The 25,522-nt window shown below is 46.7% G+C and overlaps 1 protein-coding gene across 20 annotated transcripts in view; it reads right to left on the bottom strand.

Moving 5' to 3' along the window:
- ZNF831 (zinc finger protein 831) overlaps nucleotides 1–25,522 on the bottom strand; it is an 81,340-nt gene that overhangs the window by 40,172 nt on the left and 15,646 nt on the right. For 18 of the 20 annotated variants that reach the window (XR_014314718.1, XR_014314719.1, XR_014314720.1 and 15 more), the window contains 2 exons: nucleotides 24,821–24,957; nucleotides 8,303–8,454 (listed from right to left, as the gene is read on the bottom strand). Coding sequence is in view for 11 of the 20 variants with exons in the window: in XM_082742969.1 (XP_082599095.1) it covers nucleotides 8,303–8,454; nucleotides 24,821–24,957 (289 nt within the window). In the remaining 9 variants the exon portion in view is untranslated. Of the gene's footprint in view, nucleotides 1–947; nucleotides 2,352–8,302; nucleotides 8,455–24,820; nucleotides 24,958–25,522 lie in introns of those variants that run through there. The other 2 variants (XM_082742968.1, XM_082742966.1) reach the window with 2 other exon arrangements.

Here is a 25,522-nt window from a genome sequence, read left to right as displayed (position 1 = left end):
GGGAGGTCCTTCCTTTGGTCAAGGAAAGGGTGTGGCAGGCACCAAAGTCCCAGGGAGAGGAGATTCCCAGCTTAAAGTTAAATAAAACTGCATCACACAGTGAGAGAGCCATGCCCTTGGAATCCCTCTCATCAAGGGAAAGAAGAAAGTCTCAACTGGGTGCTAATGGACCTCTAATGCCCCTCAAGACTTCACACTCTCTTGCCAGCAGAGGGGGGCCTTCCGAGGGCTCCTGGCCTTCTGCCCACAGCAGACTGCAGCGGGAATCCATTTACCATCAAACATTAGAGTGTTTTTATCCTGTGGCACTCTCTTAATGCCAGGTGATGTTGGCTTTCCATTATCCGTGTGCAGAAATAGTTTCTCTTTAAAATAAATGTATTTGCGTTTTTGGTGAATGAGTTTAAAGGATAAGATGAGCAAACATTCACACAAGTGACATGCAGACGCAACATTTCTAGAGGTGACACGTGAATTATGTGAATGCAGAGAACACTGCTGACCACAGCTTTATCACGCCAGGCCCCCCGGCAAGCTGCTGACGCCTCCCTGGATCTCTGTTTCTGCGGTTGCAAAGGACATAAAGAGTCCCTTATCACTAGCTTGCTGGGAGAGTTTCTAAAATCTCACTGTGAAACACAGCCCTGAACTTCATCATGTTCAGTGTTTCAAGCCATACTGGTTGCAGGAAATTACAAAACCATAAACATGGTATAGTTCTTATGGTTCAGTAAAACATCCCCCTCAATCGGTAGGACTTCAGACATGTCATCCAGGCAGAGGGCCGTGCTCGGCTCCCCTCAGTGTTCCAGGTTTAGTCTGGGCACCAGCACAAGTGTACGGCTGCCAATGTGCCTGACGAAACCCGAATAATTAACCTCAGCCACATCCATGTTCCCCATTCAGCTCTGCAAAACACATTTCTAAGGAAATACATAAGCGCGCTCTTTATACCATGGAATGTTTTAATGTATCCCAGCATCAGAGTAAATAGAACAGGTCTCAATTAATGGAGCAGGTCCTTTTAACACAAAGGGTTTCAAAAATAAAAAAATAAAAACTGGTATGTCATCGACTAGAGAGAAAGGGATGTGCATATAAACATGAAAACAGGGCAAACCTAATGAGATTCTTTTTTGCAGCCCAGGGTCAATAACAGTGATATTAGGAAACTGCTAATAGGGTTGCATGCTCATGGGTTTTAAGCTCCCGGAGACCAGAAAGTCCCACTTGAAATGCAAAGAGAATTCAATAATGTTGTGTTCATCTCCACTGCGCCCCCCATTTTGAAAAGAAAAGTATTCATTTCAGAGCAGTGACCTCATCAGGAGAAACACACTGGGAACTGAGTAACCACAACAAAAGAGAATCAGTAGCTGCTTTCGCTCAGGTGGTGTCATCTACTTTATATGGATGTGTGGGTTTTTCTATTGCTTTTCTAATGGAAAAATAACCTTCCAGTGCGAGCTGTGCACACACATGTGCACACACATGCACACGCGCACACACACATGTGCACCTGCACACACGCACATCTGCACAAATCCTCTTCTTAGATGAGACCCCAACTTGTGAAGTAAACAATAAAGAAACCACTGTCATGACAACGGTTGGTGGCGAACTGCCCCTTACAGCAGAAGAGACGGTCTCTGGCTGACCTACACCAGCTGGTTCACACTGGTGCGGAGCAGCTGCCAACCAGAGAACCGCCCCCAAGCGCTAAGCCAGCACCAGATGAGAAACACCAGCGTCCCACCGCACATTCCGACACTCTGAACTCTTGAGACGCTGCTCCCCACACCGCCCAGAAGACACAACTCCAGTATCTTAATCCCACCACAACAAGCCAGTCCCTCAAGATGCTGGAGCGGTTTGAGAGGCTTAATGCTAAATCCAAATGGCACGCACTGTGCAGCAAAGCAAGGACACTGGAAAGTTCCTCATTCCCCTCCTTAGAGGGAGCGTTTGCTGTTGATCTTCAAACAGCTGGGACAGACAGAATGCCTCTTTTCCTTACTTCTTTTACTCAGTGGTCCTCAAACATCTTGTGCATGAGAATTTCTGCTCAAAGCTACAGACACTGAGCGCACTCTTGCAACCAAGTTACGGGATTTTTGAAGATAGCACTGCCCACAGATTGTTTCGACTGAAGTGCGGGCTTCGGCAAATGCCCCACTCAAGGTTTAGTCCCACCATTGTGTAAGAGAGGACCCCAGGTTAAGAGACATCAGAGTGAGCATCCTCAGGTTCAAAGTCACCGTATGTACCTCTCCGGGGCTTCCATCGGTATACCTGAGGTGGCATTAGACAGACAGATGATCCTTAAGGTTGAAGACGGTAGTGCCACAAAACTGAGCCCGGCAAAGGTAGGAGAACATGGAAGTTTCATTTTAGATGAAAAAGTTTCTTTTATGAAGAAAATAAAGTTTCTTTTATGCTACTTCGCTCCCTGCCATCCAAACCACACACCCACTGGACTCCTGTTGCTGACAATGCTCCAAAATACAACCAGAGATGAAGTCTACCAGCTGCCTGCCCCTTCCTTCATTCTCCAAGAAGCCTTGGGGGTTGATTTTGCTCATCCTTTCAACTGGGCTGAGGTTCAGGGCAACTCCCTTCTGTTTGTTCAGTTGCTCATTCCATAAATGCTTGCTAAGAACCTGACAACGTGCTAGGCATGGGTGCATAGGCAAAGATGACCCATCAGCTCGGCAAATCGGGCCCTTATTCACCAAGATGAGTAAGCTTCCCCAGTGGCAGCCGGGAAAGGCCACTGGGGAAAGGCCACCTAAAAGGAATCTATTCACCATGGGGACCAAAACTCACACAGTAAATAGTGGGAACTCTATTAAGGACTCTGAGAATTTATCTTGAAATCGAAAGTTGTGAAAGTAAGCTGATAAACCAACAAAGATAAAATAAAAATAAGCCCTCACGGCAAACTGTGAGCTAATTGTTGAAATCAATGAAGGTTAATCCAGTGCTGATGGGGACAAAACCATAGAGCAGTTTTACGAGCTGTTCTTCAATCTACATTTACGCTCACAGGAAGATTAAGAGGGACCTCCCCTCCCCAATATTATATGGCCTCCTCAATTCTCCCAAGGGGCTTCTCCTAACTCTCCAACATGTACCTCACTCTCTTGGAATTAGCCTCCTTGGAGTTCTCCTGTCCATTTGTCAACTAGTCAGATTCTGTCACTGAGTTTCCATCAAGGCAGTGGTCACTTCCATTAACTTCATGAAATTCTATGGCCTGAGCATGATTTATGGTTTCACTTGGCAATCAATTTATATCATGAAAATTAATCTGAAGGGCAGGAATGAAAGCTATGCTAAGAAGAGAGAGAGACACAGAGAAAGTGGTACTTTAAAGGAGTCTGAATTTATAAGCAGTCAGTTTACTGGAGAATGTTCTCATCCTCTGACAATCACCGCCTCCCCAGGCAGCCTGTGACTGGGGCGTCCCATAAAGAAAGTTTGGATTATAATGTTTTCCCTCAAATCGCTGTATGCTCTTCTTGGGATATTCAACTACTTAGTATCTTAAAAAGCATCTTTTTATGAATTCCTTTGATGAGGAACCTTGAGCTTCTGAGATTAAAACCACCTAACGCCATGCCTCTCCGGCGATCCTGAGGTGCACAGGAACGAGGAAGGCAGTGCTCCAAAACAGCAACACCCCTGACAATGGACAGTCACCATTGCTGCTAGGAATTCATTGCTACTTGTTATTTCAAGAGAGATTTCCAGCTTCCCTGGCCCTCCTGCTGGAAACATGGAAGGCACGGACCACTGGATTCAGGTTTAAAAACAGACTCAGTTCTCAGGAAAGTCTCAAAGACTCCAATCACTCTAAAATCTTATAAATTAGGTCTTTATCCTTCCTAAGTTCTCTGGCCTTCTGCTTGCAGATGACTTCACTGCCAAGCCATCTGTCAACTGCAGTGATTAGTACCCAGCTATCAGAATAGTTTAAAGAAAAGGGAAATTAAGCATCCTTTTAAAAAATATTTCTCAGAAACATCCTCTTCCTCTCATCTTTATACACTGTTGACAGGAAGAGTCACCAACACTGAAGAAGACAAAGAATCGGTTATGACAGTTTCTTTCAGTCCCCAACACAAGTATTCATGCCTACTTATTTGAAGAGATGTTTCTGATTCTAGTTGACTTATAAGGATCAGGGCTAAAGGTTTTCCCTATCTTTTAATTGGGAAGTTCCCCCCAAAGACCATTCTCAATTTCTTTGCTGCATTTCATCAAGTTCCCTCAAACTTACAGCCCCTCAGGTCACCCAAAATAGAGGATTCTATCGTTGTCCCGCCGTGGGAAACAGGACCTCCTGCCGTACACACACCCCGCAAAAACATATCCACAGCCACATGCACTCACAGGCACATCCCTGCACAGGCACACGCACGCACACACATACACATACACGGACACGGCGAGGCCAGCTCCCTCACTCAGAAGCCAGCACTGATCTCTCCATGCAGGACCTGCCAGGTCAAAGGATAAAAGAAAGTTGTTTGTAGATGGTGGGTGACCAAGGCCCGCTGTTCAGTTCCTCTGAAGTAGCGACACTCTGTCTTCGAACACCCAGCTCTCAGAGTGCCTGTCACTCAAATGTGAAATACTGGTAGGGGCAAGCAGTGGCAATAAACTCCCCAGCCCCTTTGATTTCCAGGAGGTATTTATTTTAATGCACTCTACCACCCTCCGACTTGGTGTCCATCATGACCTGTCCACCCTGGGCTGGCCGGTTGGGTAAACCAGCCAGCCCTATTCCCACTCGGACACTTCAATAAGGGACAGGGAGTGATTAATACTCCACGGGCCAATGCTCAGCTCACATCCTGCAGGCTCACACCTGCTCTTAATGGACATCCTCCATGTTCTTCCTAATTACGGGGGAGGGAGCCCTTTGAAAATGGGCACCAGTGACCCAGACCTCTGGCTCAATCCGCTTCTCAAATAATAAACACGAAAGCAGAGACATTTGTCACCACTTGGGCTATTGCTGGGGCATTATAATACCCCCGTGTGGGGCCACATCCCAGGGGACGTTTGAATTATGGATGGCCTCTCCTTTCTCAGCTCCACGTTCAGACTGTGTTTCTGACTTGTTTGTTTGTTTGTTTGGGTCTGTTTTTCATCCACATTCACCGTGCCCCAGTTTGCTGTGAGGCTTTGGTAGGAAAAGCTGCCGTTGAGATGGGAGGTAGATAGAAGAGGGATTTCTCCCGACGTGGAAGGGGTCTCCAGGTGCCCTCCATCAGTCCATATGGGTGGGAGCAGGACCACCCCCGAGGCTGAGAGAAACTTTCAGAGGGAAGAAGGGGGTGCAAAGGACAGTGACAGGTCAGAGGCTTCCTGCTTGGTGTCTCTGCTTACATGGGGGTCCCCGGTCCATGAGCACACGGGGCACCTGTCCACATTAGGAAGAAGACGAGAGAGAAGCCAGGGCTGACATCCCAATAGTCAGAGGGCAAGGCCGGACACACCAGTGGGAACTAAACTGCAGGCCCCGGGGGCACAATCCACACAGGCAGACCTGCAGGGCTCGCCTGCGCCCTACCCCGTCTGTCCCTGGGCTTCTCCCTAAAGAGAAGCTAATGGGTTCTCTACCCCAACACAATGGTCCTGGTGCTGAAGCTACTCCTAAACTCTTCCCCCAAATCTGGAACATGTCCTGCTGGTGGTGGGCCGGGTAACTCTTAATGACTGTGTATTGGTTTGGTTCGAACAGAACTTTCCTACCCAAACTGCGTATACTCAGTAAGAGCACAACGTGCCTCATCAAACCCTGAATGTCCACGTGTGCTGTGGCTTTTCTCACTTGGAAACGTGTTTTTAGGTCACTTCTGTTGGTTCGCAGTGGCGGGAAATTGTAAGAGTGGTACAGTGATTGAACTGTGACCACAAAATGGTATGTCCAAATCCCAGTTTGCATCACCTGTGGCTGTGGCCTTACTTGGACAAAGAGTCTTCGCAGGTGTCATTACATGGAGACTGGAAGTGAGAGCAGCCTGGATTTGGGATCAGCCCTAAGTCCGATGACAAGTATACTTACAAGGAAAAAGGAGGAGGAGATTTGATCCACAGAAATACACAGAGAAGTCCAAGTGCAGAAGGAGGCAGACGCTGGAGAAATGCAGCCATGAGCCAGGGGACAGCCGGAGCTGCCAGAAGCTGGAAGTGGCTGGAAGGCTCCTTCCCTAAAGCCTCTGGAGAGAGTGTGAGACAACTGGCCTCCGTAACTGTGAGAAAACTAATTTTGGTTGTTTTAAACCACCGAGTTGGTAGCAATTTCTCCCACAGCTGTAGGAACTAGTACAGGTGGTAGCCAGGTGGGGCACCGGCTTCAGTGGCTGTCCCCTGTCCCACCGGCCCCGGCGCACTGGCACATCTGGGCTCCAGCCGCCCTATCCAGAGTCTGCATTCTTGCCCCTGAGCCCCTACTCACCACTCCCCATCCAGCAAGCCTCTGTTCGGTTCTCCCTACATCTGCATTTATAGAAGAAGCCCTATATCTCTCGAGAAAACCCCCCCTTCCGGTCCCTCCCCCAACACTGACCTCAACCTCTGCCAACAACAGAAACACATCTATGCCGTGTACCCCACACTCGTTTGGCACGCGGCACCTGCCTGTCTTTATGCAGGTGTGCTTATCGTGCTCAGCAGATCACCACAATCAGCATCCATCATCTGCTGTGGAGTCGCACGGCACCTACTGCATATAGCCGCGCGCCCGACACGCACACTGAGCCACTGGGTAGGTACAACCTTTACCAACAGCCTTGCTGTGCGGACACAGATCCCAGGGGGCAGCTAAATGACCTGCCGTGTTATCCCCCATGTGGCTGAATGAAGGGGACGAGCAGGTCCACCAGCCCATCGGGCTTCTCCCTGCAGCCCAGAGGATCATCTTTCTCCTCCTCAGCGCACAGCACAGCCTTCAGAATACACGCATGGCAGCTGCCACGAGCTTCCAGCAGCAGCCGGACTTAGCCCCCTTTGAGGCGCTGGGAAGAGAGCTGCTGGGAAGGTTCTGCCACTTGGGACAAGCGGCAGCGTGCCACTGGGTTCTGTTGGAGGGGGTGGGGGTCACCCAAGCAAGCCCTTGGGCAGTTCCCTCGGCTGTACCCATCTGAGAAGAGTAGTCCTGAAGTTGAGAATGTGGCCCAGAAGCGAAGGAAGGACCAGCGGGGCTCTGCAGGGCCTTCGCGCTACTCCCCCTCTCCACCCCCGCCACCGTCTAAACCTCCTTGGTCCGAGGGATGCTCTTCCTAGCCAACCTCCGGAGCAAATGCTTACCTTGATTTAAATTCGCACTGAGAAACAAAAGACAAACCCCTGTCCTTGCCAAAGGGAGAGGGTTTGGGGGATGGTGGGGAGGGGAGTGAGGAAGAGCCATCTGCCGGCAGGGGGCACTGGAGCTACACAAAGCTGGAGGGGGCGGTGCCCCCAGCCAACTGTCCCCAGGGACCCAAACCTCAGCCATCAGACACAGCCCAGGGTCAGCCCTGGAGCCAAACAGACAATAATCAGCCACAAAAGGATGGTAATTCAGTCACAGCCAGATGGGACCCTGTAGCCTTTCCACAGAAGCTCTCCATTTTTCCCCCCATCAACACCTTGCAAAGGAGGCTAAAACTGGGCCCATGGCTGCTGGGGCAGAGGAGAACCGGAGCGGAGAACAAAGGTCCGGAGTGATTTGCCCTGGTTGCCCAGTGATTACAGCTGAAAATAGTCCTTTTTCCAGGAAGCACTCTGCATTAGTTCATCCTTGATTTATTTCTGAGCATGACAAAACGTGCACCTCTGACACCTTCCATGTAAGCAACGTTCCCTGCAGCTCCCACACGCGCCGGCTGCTCCTCTTTCTATTCCAACACTGACTCTCAAGCCCCCCACTGACCCACTGCAGCCTCGAAATGGCCCTATGGAAAGAATCAAGTGAACTTCCTTTTTAAAAACAGGGGAACATGGAGGCACCTAGAGTTCTGACTCACATTCCTGAGGTCCTTGAGGAGCTCTGTACCCAGCACCGGGCCCAGCACACGTGGCCAGGACTGAAGGACATACCCTGACTTCTCCATATTCTTGCCTAGTATGCCCCCCCCCCCCAGTTTGGGGTCACACTGACTGTCCCACAGATGTCCCACCTTTGCCAGCATACCTTCAGGCTCCTGGAGCCAGAACAGCCGGCTCCCACCCGTCCTGCACACCCAGCCTCGGCAAGGAGCCCGGCCCTCTGGTGTGCCCAGTTTGGATTCACCTCCAAAGAGAACATTACCTGCCATTTCTGAAGAAGGCTGCCTGCAGGTCCCACGTGGGTCCAGCCCCTCGAGTGGGGAGGGGTGGCCATCTCTTCTCAGCACCCTGGGTGGCCTGCGCAGTCCACTCCCTCTCAGCTGAACACGGCTCTGTAAAAAACTGCCTTTGTACCTGTGGGACAGAGAAGCACGTGTGCTGTATAGCCTTCCCTGAGCACATGTGCCCAGAAGCCCATACACACAAACATTTACAAAGGCAACACTCGGACAATAAACCCCCAGGTGAGCCTAGAAACTCCTTATCCTTTCTATCCTCCTTTCCCCTCTAGGACATGGAGACAACAAACAGCAGGACCCAACTCGAGAGGCCGCTGGAGGGACGACATGAGACGATGCATAGGAAAGGCTTTCCGAGCCGCAGTGGCTGTACTGAAATCCTGAGCCATACGGTCCTGACTACATACAAACACGTGGCTCTGTACAACTTCCGACAATGACAGGAATGTTCTATGATCTGCACTGACCACGTGCGGCTGTTGAGCATTTGAAATGCAGTGTTTGAAATGCAGAGGAAGTGAGTTTTACTTTATTTCATTTTAATGAATTTAAATAGCCACATGTGCCCGTTGACTACTGTACTGGACACTGCAGGCTTAGAGGGCCTTTGAAAAAATGGGCATTGTACACTTTCCATCTGGAGAGGACCTTCCAGATCAGACCATTTGATGTAATCTCTGAAATGTACTCCCGTCCCAGTGGGAAGGCACGGCGAAGTTGAGAAAGAAAATACTGGAGCTTATATTTATATGTTTTCTTCCAGACTTTCTTGAATCTATTGCTGTATGCCCTTTATAATATACATAACACATCAGTAGAGTAGAACGTGTGTATAATTTGAGTAAGCAATTATGCATGTATTAGGATGTGCAACGAGACATATAACCAGAAACAGACCCACACGCTGCTCCAGGGCCGCCGCAGAGCAGGGCCTGTGAGCCTTGAAACAATTAAGACCCCTTCACCAACTGGAGCTAGGACCCTGGGTCCAGCGCTCTGTACTGGTTTGTGACAGGCCACCATCAGCTCTTGGAAAAGACCTTTGCGCTGCTTCTCTATGCCCCATGAAGCCACCAGGACGCCCTTTCTTTTCCAAGCCTTAGCTTACACGAGTTCTACTCCCAGACACTCTTCAGCCTGTGGGGGAAGGTGAGGCCACCTGCTCGGCCATTTTCCTTTCTCATTTGTCTGAGCCACCGCCAGCCTCTAGCTGCAGTCCCCTAATCACCAGGGCTGCTCACAGAATTTTAAATAAGATCTGCAGGATGCTGTATTCTCTTAGGTGCTGGTTTTTACAGCATCAAAACAATGAGAAAGTGATTTTTTGTTCATCTTTTCTGGAGTCCGTGTTCCGGAGAGGCTCCAGTCACATGACCCAGCTGCCTCCCTGGCCTTGGGCAGGAGCTGTCATTCCCCGGGGGTGCCTGCCTTATTCTTTGAAGCAGTGGTCCCTGCTTGTCAAGTCCACAGGTTCCTGAAAGAGTTATCTGCGCCTGGGTAGGGAGCTAATCACAAGCCCCGGAACCAGGCAGGGCTCCTGCTGGGCCTGGGCCGGAGAGTGATTTGGAAGTGTGGAGACAGAGGGAGGAAGGGGGGTAGGGGGTGGGGGTTACAGGGCGAATTCTTCTCTCTGTGCTGCCAGGTCACCTTTACTCCGAGTCAGTGGGTGACTGCCACAAGCTTGCAGGTGTTAAGAATGGCACAGTTTGAACTGCTGGGAGGTTTTGCTTTTGGAAAACGGCCTAGTGAGGGACTCTGCTCAATGAAAACCACCAGGAGACTGCGGGAGAGCCCCGGCCCCTGAACTCTGGTCTCAGGAAGGTGGAATCTGGGCCCTTTAGCCCTTGAGGGAGCCCTAGAGGATCCTAACCTAGCTTCAAAGCAGCATTCTGTTGAGTCATGGGCAGGGCCTGTTGCTCTCTCTCCTGGGTTCTCTCAGAGCATCCTGTACGCCACCCCTTCCTCTGGGCAGGAACACACAGGTGTGGCACAGGAGGCCAGCTTGTCACCACCACGAGACAAACAAGGCCTCTGGTACTTTGGCAGATGTCATGAAGACCCCTCTCAACAGCCTTCACCCGGCTACACGTTGTATCCCAGAGGCTCAAGGGTTAGCTGCTAGTGATTCACATCTACCCCCTTCTCAAGAGGACTGCCCTTGGCTGATGGGAGCCATCTTGCCTGAAGAGGCCTGGGGAAGAGTGCACTCACCCCAGGAAGGGCCCTTAGCCCCTGACCAGCAGTTGCAGAAGGTGACAGCTCAGCCCCTTTCTCTCTGAGCAGGACAATGTCTGGTGCACCTCATACTCCAGACCTTCCCACAGGATCGGGTAGGACTGCCAAACCCCGGTGTGTTTCCCTCGCTCCCGAGAGCCCGCCCTCTCAGGTCGCCTGCCCGGGAATGCCTGTCTCAGGCTCTGCTTCTGGGGAGCCTGACCCTAGACACATGATTCAAGTGTTTCCCCTCTCCTCTGAGTCCTTTGGCCTATCTTCCCCAGAGACTCTCACTCAAATATGTTGACAAACATCCTTAAATATGCAAGGATCCTTATAAATACATGGTGTCGCTTTTGTGCGGGACGTAGTCCTACAGAGCCATTCTTCCTCTCACTGTGGTTTTACCGGAGGTTACCGTTCCAGTCCACCTAGGTTTCTGTGTTTGTGTCTACTGAGCTGTGAGCTGATCTACAGAGTGGCTCCCAGGATCTTTAATAAACTGCCACTTACAGTCCAGATTTTAAATGTAACTCCTACACTCGGAGTACCCCCTGTGCTCTCGGGCCCTCTCCAGAGCTCTTGCTTGAAGAGCCTGCATTGCTGACACTTATGTAAGACCAGCACAATCGTTTTGTTGATAGGCCTCATGAGAAACTGATCAGAAAAATAGCCTTCTTACCCCACATAAGCTCCAGCAGACACCGGTGACTGGCTGGCCACGGTCAAGAACTCAGGAGACACTGGTTTTAACTAGAGTTCAGTGAGGAGCTCTCAAAAGGAGGCAGAGGGAAGTTTTTGTCCTGTATCTTGAGGCCGACAGAAGCCACCGGCCACCCTGCCTCCTCCAGCCGCTCCTCCCCACCCCACACACTTTCCCTGCTCCTTTCATCAGCCAAGTCTGCGGGAAGGAAGGTGGGTCCAAGGAGAGTGTGAGGTCCCTTCACACATGCTCGCTCTGGGGGGAAAAGAACGTGTGCTGTCATACCGTTCCTCCCATTGGATCCTACAGGAAATAAAAAAGCAAAAGGAAGCAGAGTGGAGGCCTGAAGACCTTCTGCATGCCGCTAAGCAGGACGCAGGACTGTGGCCAAAGCCTCTGGCGCCTTGGTGAATGTGACAAACGTCTCGTGGAGGCCACCACCATATCTCTTATGCATATCTCCACCTCACCTCAGAGACTGTGCCGTCGCCCCTGAGAGCGCTACTTCCCTGAACAGGTAAATTGTGTCATGACGTGACATGAGCAGCAACTGCAGGGGATACAGAAGATACAGTACATATACAACGGAATACTGCTCAGCCTTTTAAAAAAATAAAAAAACATTCTAAAAATTATAAAAAGGAAAAGAAAAGGAAATCTTGCCATTTGCTGCACACAGATGAACTCCGGACAGAATAAGCCCGCTACAGAAGGACAAGCGCATCATCACTGGAGTCACGACTGAAGTGAGCGGACACGTACCTCAGACAGACAAACATCCACTCTAGAGGGAAAGATTTTATTCTCAGGGCCCGGTTTTCTCTCTCTCCCCCACTTTCAATGACAAACATATACTTTAGGGTTTCCAGCGCGCACTTCTCCATGTGACCCCCAACCTCTTCCTCGCTCATTCTGGCCCACTAGGGACCTCACAACCCATTGTTCCGTTTGTCAGAAGCGTCCCCAAATAAGCGTCGCATGCTTCGTACAGCACGCTGCACAGTTACAAATTCATCAATAAAATCCAATTCCATGGTCCAGTGCTTGCTCTGGGCACAGCAGAGCCGTAGTCTGTGGGCACTCTAAATCTCTCTGCCTCTAGTTTATGTCAGGGCAATTAAGCATCCAAGTATGAATTTTCTACGTTTTTCCATTTCCCCTCTAAAAATGGATCCTGCATTTTCTAATCCCTCTCCTTTAGCTCATGTACTTTCACTAATGAAAACAGCCATTTTCATTACAGTGTGGTATTTAGAGTTGGCAACAAATAAAAAGACAAATAAAATCAAGTGGAGGGCCCAGAAATAAACTCCAGGTATAAATGGGAATGTAAAATACAGCAAATAAGAAAGAAAAAAAGGTAAATTGATCCAGAGCTCTGCAAGTTCTCTGTATAAAGGTCCAGAAATAAATATTTTTCAGGCCACACACCATCTCTACCCCATATTCTTTTATTTATATACACACACACACACACACGTGTGTGTGTGCGCACGTGCGCATGCGCTTTTAAAAATGTCACAACCTGTCTAGCTCACAAGGGTATATAAAACAGATCAAAAGTCAAATCTGACTCACAGCCCATAGTTTTCCATATGGACAAAGGTAAAACTAAATCCTTCCTTACATTAATGTACACACAACATAAGGGAATACATTTTTGTGTTTTTGACACTGGGAGACTAGGAATGATGAAAGATCTCTTAGACAAGACCAAAAAGTAATAATCATAAAGGAAAAGGCAGCTCCACTAGAATACAACTGAATATACACCTTCTTGATGATGTAAAGAAGTCCACTTCCAACAGTACAGCTGACCAGTTACTCTGGTTGTCTACCACTATACTCCTATATTAAAAACAACTAAAAACGCAGATTAAAACATAAAAATGTTCAATACTTCTACATAAATCTATTGATGTTCTGATTAGAAAGTGAAATATATTTAACATCAAAAACCAAGTGAAAACTGAAACCTGAAAAGGTAAGAGAGTTTTCATTTTGAAAGGATTTCCCAAATCAAGTGAGCTTGATCTTCCACTTCTATGGTCTGGTGGGGTGCAAGGAGCAGGATTCAAACCCAGAATCCATCCTAGGTGCAAATCAAGTGGAAGACCCAACCTCTAATCCTGCAAAAGCTGAGACCTCAGAGGGACCCTCAATAGATAGGTGAATTAGAAATACTACACCCGACCCTCACCGCCTTCCCAGGGAACCCTGAAAAACTCCAATCTTATCACTAAGTAAAGAGGGCAAAAGTCTCTTCTGTTAATTTTATAACAATAAGACAGTCTTCTCATAGGTTTGTAATCTGAATTCACACTGCACATAACATGAAAAAGCCAAAAAGTAACAAATTTTATTTAGAGTAGTGCCCAGTGCATGCGCTCGGGCACCTAGTAGAAGCAAAACAAATCATTACTGGAGAAACCCACCTCCACCCTAAGTCTCAAAGTCCAAAAATCTCAGCTCACCATCAAAAATCCGAAAACAAGGAAATGAGTTACTACAAAGTGAGAGCTAATGATACATAAAACAGAGTCAGATGTGCCATGACTCCCTATGTTGGTATTATCAGATGTAAAATATTAAGTGTATTTTTAGAAAACGTTGAGAATAAGAGTAAAGATTACAGAAACTTTGAAAAACAATCCCAAAATTCATACGCAACCACAAGAAACTCTAATAAACCAAGGCAATCCTGAGCAAGAGCAACAGAGCAGGCTGGATTATATTTACTGATTTTAAAATATATTTCAATACTATAGTAATAAAAATATTATGGCACTGGCATAAAAACAGACATATCAACTAATGTGACAGAAAAGAGAGCAACAGAAGCCAGAAATAAACCCACTCATTTACTATAAACTGATTTTCAACAAGAGAAACAAGAATACACATTGAGAAAACTGGATATCCACATGCAAAACAATGAAACTGGACCCTTATTTTATACTACACACAAAAATCAAATCAAAATCAAATCATAAGACATGAAACTGTAAAACTCTTAAAAGAAAACATAGGGGGAAAGCTTCTCAGTATTGGCCTTGGCGGTGATTTCTTGAATATGACACCAAAGGCAACAAAAGCAAAAATAAACAGCTGGGACCACATCAAACCAAAAAGCTTCTGCATGGTGAAGGAAACCATCAACAAAATGAAAAGGCAGCCCACAGACTGAGAGAAAATACCTGCAAATCATTTATCTGATAAGAGGTTAATGCCCAAAGTGTCTGAGGAACTCATGTAACTAAACAGCAGGGGTGGGGGGCAGGTAAGGAAGAAACAAACAAACAAAAAAACCAACTTTAAAAAAATGGGGAAAAGACCTGAGTAGAACTTCCTCCATAGAAGTCATAGAAATGGCCAACAGATACATGGAAAGGTACTTGACATCACGGATCATCAGGGAAATGCACAACAAAACCACAGTGAAAGATCACCTCACACCTGTGAGGATGGCTATTATCAAAAAATAAAAATAAAAGATAATAGTATTGACAAGAATGTGGTGAAAAAGGAATCCTTGTCATGTGTTGGTGGGAATGTACATTAGTATGTCCTCTATTAGTATTTCCTCTATGGAAAACAGTATGGAGGTTCCTCAAAAAATTAAAAATTGAACTACCTTATGATCCAGCAATCACACTGTTGGGTATATACCCTAACAAACTGAAATTAGGTTATCAAAGAGATAACTGCACACACCCATATTCAATGCAGCATTGTTTACAATAGCCAAGATATGGAATCAACCCAAATGTCCATCAATCAATGAATGGATGGTTAAAGAAGATACGGTATATATACAACAGAATGTTACTCAGCCTTTAAAAAAAGAAAAAAAAAAAGGAAATCTTGCCATTTGCTGCAACACAGATAACTTTGGAATAGAATAAGCCAGCTACAGAAAAACAAAGACTACATGACCCCAGTGATAGCAGAGATCTGACACAGTCAAACTCATAAAAACAGAAAGGAGAATGGTGGTTGCCAGGGACCAGAGGAAGGGGGAATGGGGAGGTGTTGATCAAGGGGTACAAGGTTTCATTTGTGCAAAATGAATGAATCCTAGAGAACTACTGGACACCATAGTGCACATAGTTAACAATGCTGTATTGTGTACTTACAAATTCAAGAGGGTAGATCTTCTGTCATTTTTCTGATTTTAAAAAAAGGAAGAAGCTTCTAGAAATTAAGGTAAGTTTAGGACATCATATGTGAGGATGGTTTCATGGATGTTTTCATATCTTCAAACTCATCATATATACATTAAACTTGTAGAGCTTTTGTGTATATCAATCATAACTCAATAAAGAAAAGAAGACTAAAGAGCAAGAGACTATAAAAATGATGAAGCAGATCTGAAAAATAATTAAGTGGAACTTTTTTGGAAATAAAGCACAATATACATAAACAATCAGATTTAACACTCGATAAATCAGTCATAGGAGGGTAACTGGGGGAGGGTGCAATTAAGAAGCCACTGCCAGGGCGCCTGGGTGGCTCAGTGGGTTAAAGCCTCTGCCTTCGGCTCAGATCATGATCCCAGGGTCCTGAGATCGAGCCCCACAATGGGCTCTCTGCTCAGCGGAGAGCCTGCTTCCTCCTCTCTTTCTGCCTGCTTCTCTGCCTACTTGTGATCTCCGTCTGTCAAATAAATAAATTAAAAAAAAAAAAAAAAAAAGAATCCACTGCCACTGTCCAGGGTCTTTTTCTCCTGAGCAAGACAGTTTAAAAGTAACTGCATTTATTCTCCCAAAGAAAAAACGAGGCAAATATAGAAAACAATGGTTTTCAGGACAGGAGACATCATGTAATGAAAGCAATGATCCCTTGAGAGTACAGAAATGGATGAGGCAGATCCTGTAATTGCTCAGCTTCCTGGTGAAGGGATTTCCCAGGTCCATCACCATCCGTGGATAAGACTATACTCTCCTTTGAACCTTCGGGGCAAATCAACTGACCAAATACAAGGGGCCTATTTCTGTACTGTCCATTCTGTGCCATGGACCTATTCGTCTACTTTGATGCAAATACCATTCTGTCTTCGATATTTTAGCTTTATAGTAAGTCTTAAAGTCAGGCTGTGTAACCAAGATGGTGTGGTGTTTGCATCAAAACCAAGACATGGACAAAGGGCACAGACACAATTATACGTCCACACACAAACACGGGAACTTCCATCTATACCACTCGATACAGAAAAATTAGGTGAAAATGTATCATAGGCTGGAATGTTAAACCTAAGAGTATAAAACTGCAGAAGAAAACCTAGGAGAGAAACCTTTGTGGCCACGAGTTAGGCAAAGATGTTGTGGTGATGACACCAAAAGCACAATCCAAAGAAAAGAATAATGACTGGACTTCACCAAAATTAAGAATATATGTTCTTTGGGGCGCCTGGGTGGCTCAGTGGGTTAAATCCTCTGCTTTCGTCTCAGGTCATGATCCCAGAGTCCTGGGATCGAGCCCCACATCGGGCTCTCTGCTGGGTGGGGAGCCTGCTTCCTATCCCCCTCTCTCTGCCTGCCTTTCTGCCTACTTGTGATCTGTCTGTCAAATAAATAAATGGGATCATAAAAAAAAAAAAAAAAAAAAAACAGAATGTATAAGGAATCCTCAAAACTCCAAAATAAGAAAACAGCCCATTTTTATAATGGCCAAAAGAGCCGAGACGGTACTTCACCGAAGCGATACAGGAAAGGGAAATAAGCACATGAAGAGCCGCGCCGTCCCGTGAGTCATGAAGGAAGTACGGATTCCAACCTGCGGGACACCACTACACACCTACAAGGATGCCTGAAGGAAAAAGAACAGCCACGTCAAGTCTCGGCAAGGCTGCAGAGAGGCCGAGAGCCTCACGCAGAGCTCGCAGGAGTGTGTTATGCTACTGCCGCCTGGGAAAGAGTCTGGCATCCTCTACACTGTCCGGACGCTGCACTCTTATTTGCTCAAGAGAATTTAAAGTATATCCCCGTACATTTCAGAGTCGGCTCCTTTGTCTCTTTTCTTCTGTCTGTTCATTTTGGGTGGGGGATGGGTGAAGCAGGTGAAACAGGAGAGAGCGCACTTCTCGTCATGAGCCCCGAGAAACGTACAGAATGGCTGAATCACTGTATGGACACCTGATGCTAATATAACACTGTATGTTAATTATACTTGAACAGCAACCAAAAAAACCAACTCAGAATTTTAGAAAATAAAGGATACATTCATGCAAAGACTTGCATATGGCTATTTATAGTAGTTTTTACTTACAACAGCCCCAATCTGAAACAAACCATTAATGTCTGCCAACAAGTCAATGTATAAACAAATTATGACATATCCACCCAATGGCTTACTACTGAGCAACAAAAAGGAATGAATGACTGGGGCGCCTGGCTGGCTCAGTTAGTTCAGCATCTGACTCTCAATATTGGCTCAGTTCATCATCTCAGGGTGGTAAGATCGAGCCTGGTGTTACGCTCTACACTCACCGGGAAGTCAGCTTCTCTCTTCCTCCCTCTCCTTCTGCCCCTCCTCACACTCGCATACTCTCTAAAATAAATAAATAAGTCTTTAAAAAAAGGGGGGGGGGAATGAATTATTGATGCATGCAACATGATGAACCTCAAAATAACCATGCTGAGTGAAAAAAAAGCCAGAATGCCCCACCCCAAAAAAGAGTATATATTGTGTGATTCCACTTCTGTAAAATTCTAGAAAAAGGGAACTACTCTATAGTTACAGAAAGCACATGAGAGACTACCTGGGGATGGCAGGAGGGAGGACACATGGAAATCTGAGGGATTTTTGACACATGACCTTGATGCTGTTATTGGTTCACAGGTGTGTACATACATCCAAACCTATTAAATGGTATACTTTAAGTATGCATAACACTATAATTCAGTATACCTTAACAGTGCTTTAAAAAGAATAACTCAGGAGGTTGAGAAAATTAGTAAAATTTTAAAGATAGACCTGAACAAAGTATCTAGATTTTAGCAGAGAAAGACAAAGTTATTGAAAATAGAGGTTAAGACACATAAAAGAGAAGATCTAAGGTACATTACTTCAGTGTTCCAGAAAGAGAAGACCGAGAATGGGATACAGACAATGTTTGAAGAATGATGGCTGAGAATTTTCTAGGTAGAAATCAATCCACAAATAGTAAAAGCCCCATGGATTCCTAATGGAATAAATAATGGCAACATACACCTGGACACATCAAAGTAAAACTATGGAACACCAAAGATTAAAAGAATATCTTAAAACTAGCCAGAGATAAGAGACCTTCAAAAGACAGATGAGTACACTAATAGCCGAATTTTCCACCACAAAATAGAAGCCAAATGACAGTGTGGTAATAGCTTTGATGTGTGGAGAGAAAGTAACTGTCAGCCTAAGGTCGTATACCCAGCAAAACATTTTTCAACAACAAGGAAGAAATCAATGTATTTTCAGACTAATGAGAGTGGAGATTTTTCTTCTTTTACAGAAGTTCTTAAAAAAAATATGCTTCAGACAGAAAAAAACAATCTCAGAAGTAAGATCTGATATTAAAAAAGAATGAAGAGATAACACATTTGCAATTATGTGGGTAAAAAACATACAGAAATGGGCTTAAAAAGAGAAAAGAACAGATTTGGGAAAATATCTACAGTGTGTGTAATGGCAAAGCACCTACACAAACCTAGAACATATACTGAAACCTACAAATTCTGGATGGGCACAGCATACAAATATGCTAATATCAAACCTTAGTAGAAATACGGGAGCAGGGCGAATTCTCACTCACAGCTGGAGGAAAACAAGAAGTGAACCGTCAGCTCCCAAGAGCCATTCAGAAATGACATGTAAAGTTGAAGATGTGATTACCTTGTAACCCAGCAATTCCACTTTCGGGTCTAGCACTGAGAAAACCTCTTGCATTGAGCCTAAGGAGGCATATATGTATATACATTCATTCACTGCAAATCAGCAAAAAAAAAAAAAAAAAAAAGAAAAAAGAAAAAGAAAGAAAGAAAGAAATTGGAGACAATTTCAATGCCCATAAATAGGAGAATGGACAATAAAATGTGTTATACTCATGGGAAGGAGACCGCTATGGCACCTATAATCAATGAATTTGACCAACATGCCTCGATCTTCAAAAACATGATACTGAATTTAAAAGTCAAACTGAAGAATGATTAATTCCGTATGATATTTATACACGTGCTTTAAGGACTCAAAACAATTGTAGATGTTATTAGTGTGTACACCGAATTGCAAATTATGAAAACACAGATTGAATCCGTGCCAAATATGTAAAACTACCTAACATTTATGTATACGTGTATATATATATATGCTATATGTATAATATAAATATATACTTCAACTATAAAATATAAAGTAATATTTTATTTCATTTTTTTAAAGGCTCAGAAACAAATAAAACAAAATGTTAATATTTACTAATTCTGGATCATTACCCAGGAGTCTGTTGCATATTTTCTGAACTGTTCTGCATTTTTAAAGGTTTCTCAAAACAAGAAGTAAAACAACAGATACTCAGCAACACGGGTTTCAGCACATGCGCTAGAGCTAAGGCCTGCAGAGAATCTCTGCTGCAGTATTTCATTTTCTGGTGAATGTGAAGACAACTGAAGTGAAATGGGAACGTGAGTAAGAAAACAGGCCTCTTTATCGAGAACACACGGATGGATAAATGACAGAGAGATGCATACAACGTACACATGGGAGTGCGAAGACAGATAAATTGATGTGTACAAGTGCATATACATCATACACATGTGGGGAGACAGACGGACAGGTAGATGGCGTGGAATAATGCCCCACCCTCAAAGATGTCTGTGTGCTAATCCCCAGAGCTGTGACTATGTGACGTGCCTGGCAAAAGGGACTTTGTGCATGTGACTAAGGACACAGTCCCCAAGATGATAAGGTGTCCTGGATTATCCAGGTAAACCTAAACTAACCACAGTTAGTCCTTCAAAATGAAAGAAGAGGCAGAAGATAGGGTCTGAAAAGTGAGACTAAACAAGAAGGAGCAGACCTCAAGTGCGAAGGGGACCCAGCCGCCCTTGGTGGTCTGTGACACGGAAGCGCAGCTGATGGCCAGGAACAGAATCCTGCCAACCACCCAAATGAGCAGGAAACGGATTCCCCACTGGGGCCTCCAGAGGGAATGCAGCCCTGCCAACACTCTGATTTTGTCAGGTGAGACCAATACTGAATTCTGATCTACAGAATTATAAAATAATAAACTAGTGTTCAAAACAAAATTTACACGAAACTAGTAATTTGTTACAGCAGCAGTTACTCTGTTACAATAGAAAACTAATTAGTGGGATGGTCCACATGTAGATGGGAGAGTAGATACACATGAAGACGGAGGGAGGGTAGATGAGAGACCCTTCATCAAAAGTTTTCCTGGGGCACCTGGGTGGCTCAGTGGGTTAAGCCTCTGCCTTCGGCTCGGGTCATGATCCCGGGGTCCTGGGATCGAGCCCCACATCGGGCTTTCTGCTCTGCAGGGAGCCTGCTTCCTCCTCTCTCTCTGCCTGCCTCTCTGCCTACTTGTGATCTCTGTCAGATAAATAAAGAAAAAATCTTAAAAAAAAAAAAAAAGTTTTCCTGTTCGGTTATCTGCAAAATAAGTACACAGTAAACAAATCCTGTTACTATTAACGTCTGTTATAAACTAGCCAGAAGTTACTATGTGAGAAATGGACGGATTTCAACATACTAAGGAGGAAAAATAAGTTGTGCAAATGGCCTCCTGAACAGTGAACTCAAAACTCCTTTAGACCAGGCACTACCTCTCAGCATTTTCCCGATATTGCCCCTCAGACTGGGCATCAAACCCCTGTTTCTGAAGATGGACTAAAATATGACAGAAACGGAGAGGGCACTTCTCCAAGAAGCTCTATCATCCAACCAGAAAATGAACTGAGTTTGAGACCTCGTGTGAGTCAAAAAAAATCAGTCATCTCCTTTATCAAACCTTTGCATCCCAAAGGCTATCAAACCAGTGATAGTTTGATAGAAGGCTTAGTAAGAAATTTGCCATTAAAGGGAACTCTTTTCTTATAAGCCCAGCATCACATTCCCTTCTGAACACCTCTCCAGAGAGGTGTATCCTTCATTAAAAGGAGAAGTCTTAGCAACCACTCACCATGAGTGGTATGATGGAAGACACTGGGTCAGAAAACTCAGACTGCAGCCCTGAAGTGAAGGCCTTCTCACCCATTAGCTGGCTGAGCCAGGGAAAGGCATTTCTGGCAGACATACCCTAGAGTTACCTTTGTGTAATCCTCTCGAGTGTGGTGTGACTTGCTCCTAACAAAATATGGCAAAGGGAAAGGTATTTTTGCTGATGCAATTAAAGTTTCTAATCAACAGAGAGATTATCTTAGGTGGGCCTGACCTAATCAGGCAAGCCCTTCAGAGGAAGATCTGGAGCTCAGACTTAAGGCAGCAGAGGCACATTCTGTCTCCATTGTTGGTGCTGATGAAGCAAGCTACCATGAACTCTGTGCCTCAAAAAAACAAACTCTGCCAAAACGCTGGGAAGGTAATGAAACCAGATAGTGGGAGGGAGAACACTGAGGTTCAGGGGTCAGAGAGGTCCTACCGTGATAGTGCTGTCTTTGCTGAGACAAGGGAAGGCCAGCCAGAGGGGAGCTGTGCAGGAGGAGGCCCAGGATCTGCACGTGCCAAGATTGGAGCTGGAAGCTCCAGCAAGCTGGAAAGAACTCAAAGGACAGTCACAGGCCGGTAAAGGCACGAATGATGGCTCATTCGTGGTCGCCCAATAAATGCTTGATAGACATAAACACCTCAACAGCCTCGTCCTCATCCAGGACTCAGACTTCTCCTTTTTCTACCCCTGCGCCCTCTCCTACCTTCCCACCCGTGGGCCCTTACCTAGAAGCTCGCTGATGGAGGAGGCAGTTTTTTGGCTCCCACAAAACCAGATGTTAAGACTATGATTTGCGGGCACCTGGGTGGCTCAGTGGGTTAAGCCGCTGCCTTCGGCTCAGGTCATGATCTCAGGGTCCTGGGATCGAGTCCCGCATCGGGCTCTCTGCTCAGCAGGGAGCCTGCTTCCTCCTCTCTCTCTCTCTCTCTTTCTGCCTGCCTCTCTGCCTACTTGTGATCTCTCTCTGTCAAATAAATAAATAAAATCTTTAAAAAAAAAAAAAAAAGACTATGATTTGCAAACTCAAATGTAACACAACAGGAAGAGGTGGGGACCGAAGCAAGGTGCAGAGCACAGGCACGCTCAGTGGGGGCGGCCACTACTCAGTTCCCGCTAGCTGCCGCCATGCAAGAAGACAGGACAAGCCTTTCCAGAGCTCCAAATACTTCAAGACAAGCTAGAAATTCAGGTTTTTATGTGAAATCTCTTGGTATTTATTTGGCTACTAAGAGTCAAAACTTTTAAGTATGGCCAACCATAACGAGATTCTCACCCAGGCTGCGCTTGGTCCAGGAGCTGTTGCAGACATCTCTCCAGGCCTCCCAGAGAATCAACCTGGCGCCACCAGCTGGGTGTGGGGACGCTTTCCCTGTGGCCTCCGTATGTGGCACCTGGCACCTAGCAGGCGCACGGCAACAATCTGTTGTATTAGCTAAACTGAAGCCTTGGGAAGATGGAAGGAATCAATGAGGCAGTCAACATTAGTCCCTCACCCCACATCTCCTGGGACCATGACTGAGGCCCAGAAGCAGGCTTGGCAGCTGTCACTCCATGCAATTTAGTGCTTCTTCCACATCGGTCCAATGTGTGAGATACTGACGGGGCACAAGGTCACCTGCCAACGTCCCTGTACTCCCTGAATCCATGAGCAGCTACTCTGGCTAGCATCCATTCCATCTGAGGAGCCATCCCTCCCCTACTCTACATGGCTCAGGGGTTTGTGGTAGGGTTGGATATCCCTGTCACACAGGCAGTGACCCTTCTTTCGCTCAGCTTTGAACAGCTGGGCTCCTTTTGGGAAGGATGCAATGTGGTTTGGGGCAGCACAAAGAACAGCTCCTGCAAGAGTGTTCCCTAAGGGCCGGCACCCTGAGCATCACCTGGGAGCCTGTTAGAAATGGAGGGTCTCGGGCCCCATCTCAGACCTGAGGAACGTGTCTCAGCATCAAAAGAAAACCCAGGTGACGCTTGTGCCTGTTGCAGGCTGGGGAGCACAGAGCACAGATAGCAAGATAGCAAGCTGCTCTCTGCCATAGGGGCTCTGAGGTAAGACTTGCTGATTCAGGGGCGGTGGGTGGCTCAGTTGGTTAAGCATCTGTCTTTGGCTCAGGTCACGATCCCAGGGTCCTGGGATGGAGCCTCCTATCGGGCTCCCTGCTCAGCAAGGAGCCTCCTTCTCCCTCTCCCTCTGCTGCTTCCCCCTGCTTGTACATGCTCATGCTCTCGCTCGCTCTCTCTGGAATAAATAAAATAAAATCTTTTAAAAATAAAATAAAATAAAAGACCTGCTGATTCACATCAGGGTGCTTGGAGAGGCCGCCCAATCTGTCTGTGTCTCAAGATCCTCAGGGGAAAAATGGCAGCGGGGGCGGTGATCACGGTCACACAGTGCCCAGCACATAGCAAGCCCTCAGTGATACCAGCTCTGGACATGCGGTCCTGCAGACAACTGAAACAGGCAGAGACCTCATCTCAAAGCCTGTCCAGATGGCACATCATCTCTAGCCATGAAGGTTCTGAGCAGCTGTAGGGAAGAATCAGGAATCTGCACTGCTTCTTGAAGAATATCTCAGCTTTGGGTCAAATACCAACAATGAGGGAAGAAGGCAGGCAGGTTCCAGGAAGAAGAGAGTAGGAGGCTGAGATGTGGAGGGGGAATTCAGGAAAGCATTAGGGCTCTGGGCTCAGAGTGCAAATTCAAAAACAGGAGATGCGGAGGCAGCACGAAGTCACCCTGAGCAGGCCCGAAGGCCACAGGAACACCAGATCCAACAGCTTCTCTGGTGGCCCAGAGGAGTGGGGCCTCATGAAAAAGTGGCCTTCCCCCTTCATCCCTAGGGGCAAGACCGTCAGTGATTAAAGAGCGGGGTCCGTAAAACCTGTGCGGCCCATCTGTTGTCTGGACATGCTGCGCGTGCACTTGTCACAGAGAGCAGTCTGCAAGAGAGTGCCCTGCACACCAGCAGCACCCCCAGGGCAGAGGCAGTACCAGGGTGCTTTAGCATCTCCTCCTCGCTGGCCTCTCTTTCCAAACTCCTCTGCAAAGGACACGTACCGCTCGCATAAATAAAAAAGCAGTACAAGCTGTAAATAACTAACGCACTCTCTCCTCAGGACTTAAATGGGTGGGTGGGTGTGTTTCGACTCCGTTATTTCCAAAATTTACTGGATCCCTGGCCTTGGAGAGGCACCCCCAGAAAGCACACAGTCAGGCCGGGGGTCTGCTGTGCGGATGGACTGATGGGGAACCTCCAGACCCTCACTGCCACACAGATGTTTCTGGAACCCCTGTGAAGGCTTCCCTGGGTTAGCAAATCACCCCGATAGCTCCGGACAGACAGAGCTTGCCACGCCCCCTACCTTCTGGAGCAGACGCTCAGCTTCCGTTTGCCGTTTCTCCGAAACATCTTCGCCTTCCTCCACAGCAGTCCTTTCTTCCCTTCAGGCTCAGACACCTGCTCCTGGGACACTATCCCTGAGGCCACCGGGCAGGAGAGCTGAAAACACCAGACATGTTGGCATCATATTGCTCAAAGCCCTGTGGTGTGAACTGGAGGCCCAGGGAACACCACGGCCAGGTCTCCCCCCAGCCCCCAACCCCTCCTCTCTAGGAACCCCTGCCTTTTGGAGGAAGGAGGGCCCAACTGGGTCTCAGCCCACCCTACCCCCTCATCTGAGCCTCAGCACATCTTTATTAACCACCACTCTCGGAATGAGGAAGTGCCTGCGAGGCTCTGGAATCCTGGCCCTGCCAGTGTTGCCCACGGTTACATCAGAACAGAACCTCTTCAGCTGCCCTGGCCTGAGACTTCCCAGAGCAGCATAGTCCAGACACATAGATTTGTGCTCGAAGTGGGACCACAAACTTACCACTAGTCACCAAGTGATAGCTCCAGAGCACTCGGCCCCTTTCCTGTTAGCCACTCCCAGGGAACTTGGACATCAAGTTGAATCTGACCATAGTAATTGTTTCCCAAATTCCTGATATAATAGCTCTCTTTCTCTCTCTCTGTTGCTCGCTCTCTCTTTTTTAACTTTATTTTTAAGTAATCTCTACACCTG

The sequence above is a fragment of the Mustela nivalis genome (assembly GCF_964662115.1).
Source record: "Mustela nivalis genome assembly, chromosome: 8".
NCBI classification, from domain to species: Eukaryota; Metazoa; Chordata; class Mammalia; order Carnivora; family Mustelidae; genus Mustela; species Mustela nivalis.
The sequence above is the reverse complement of the archived record's forward strand: the minus strand, read 5'-3'. Positions and strand labels throughout refer to the sequence as shown.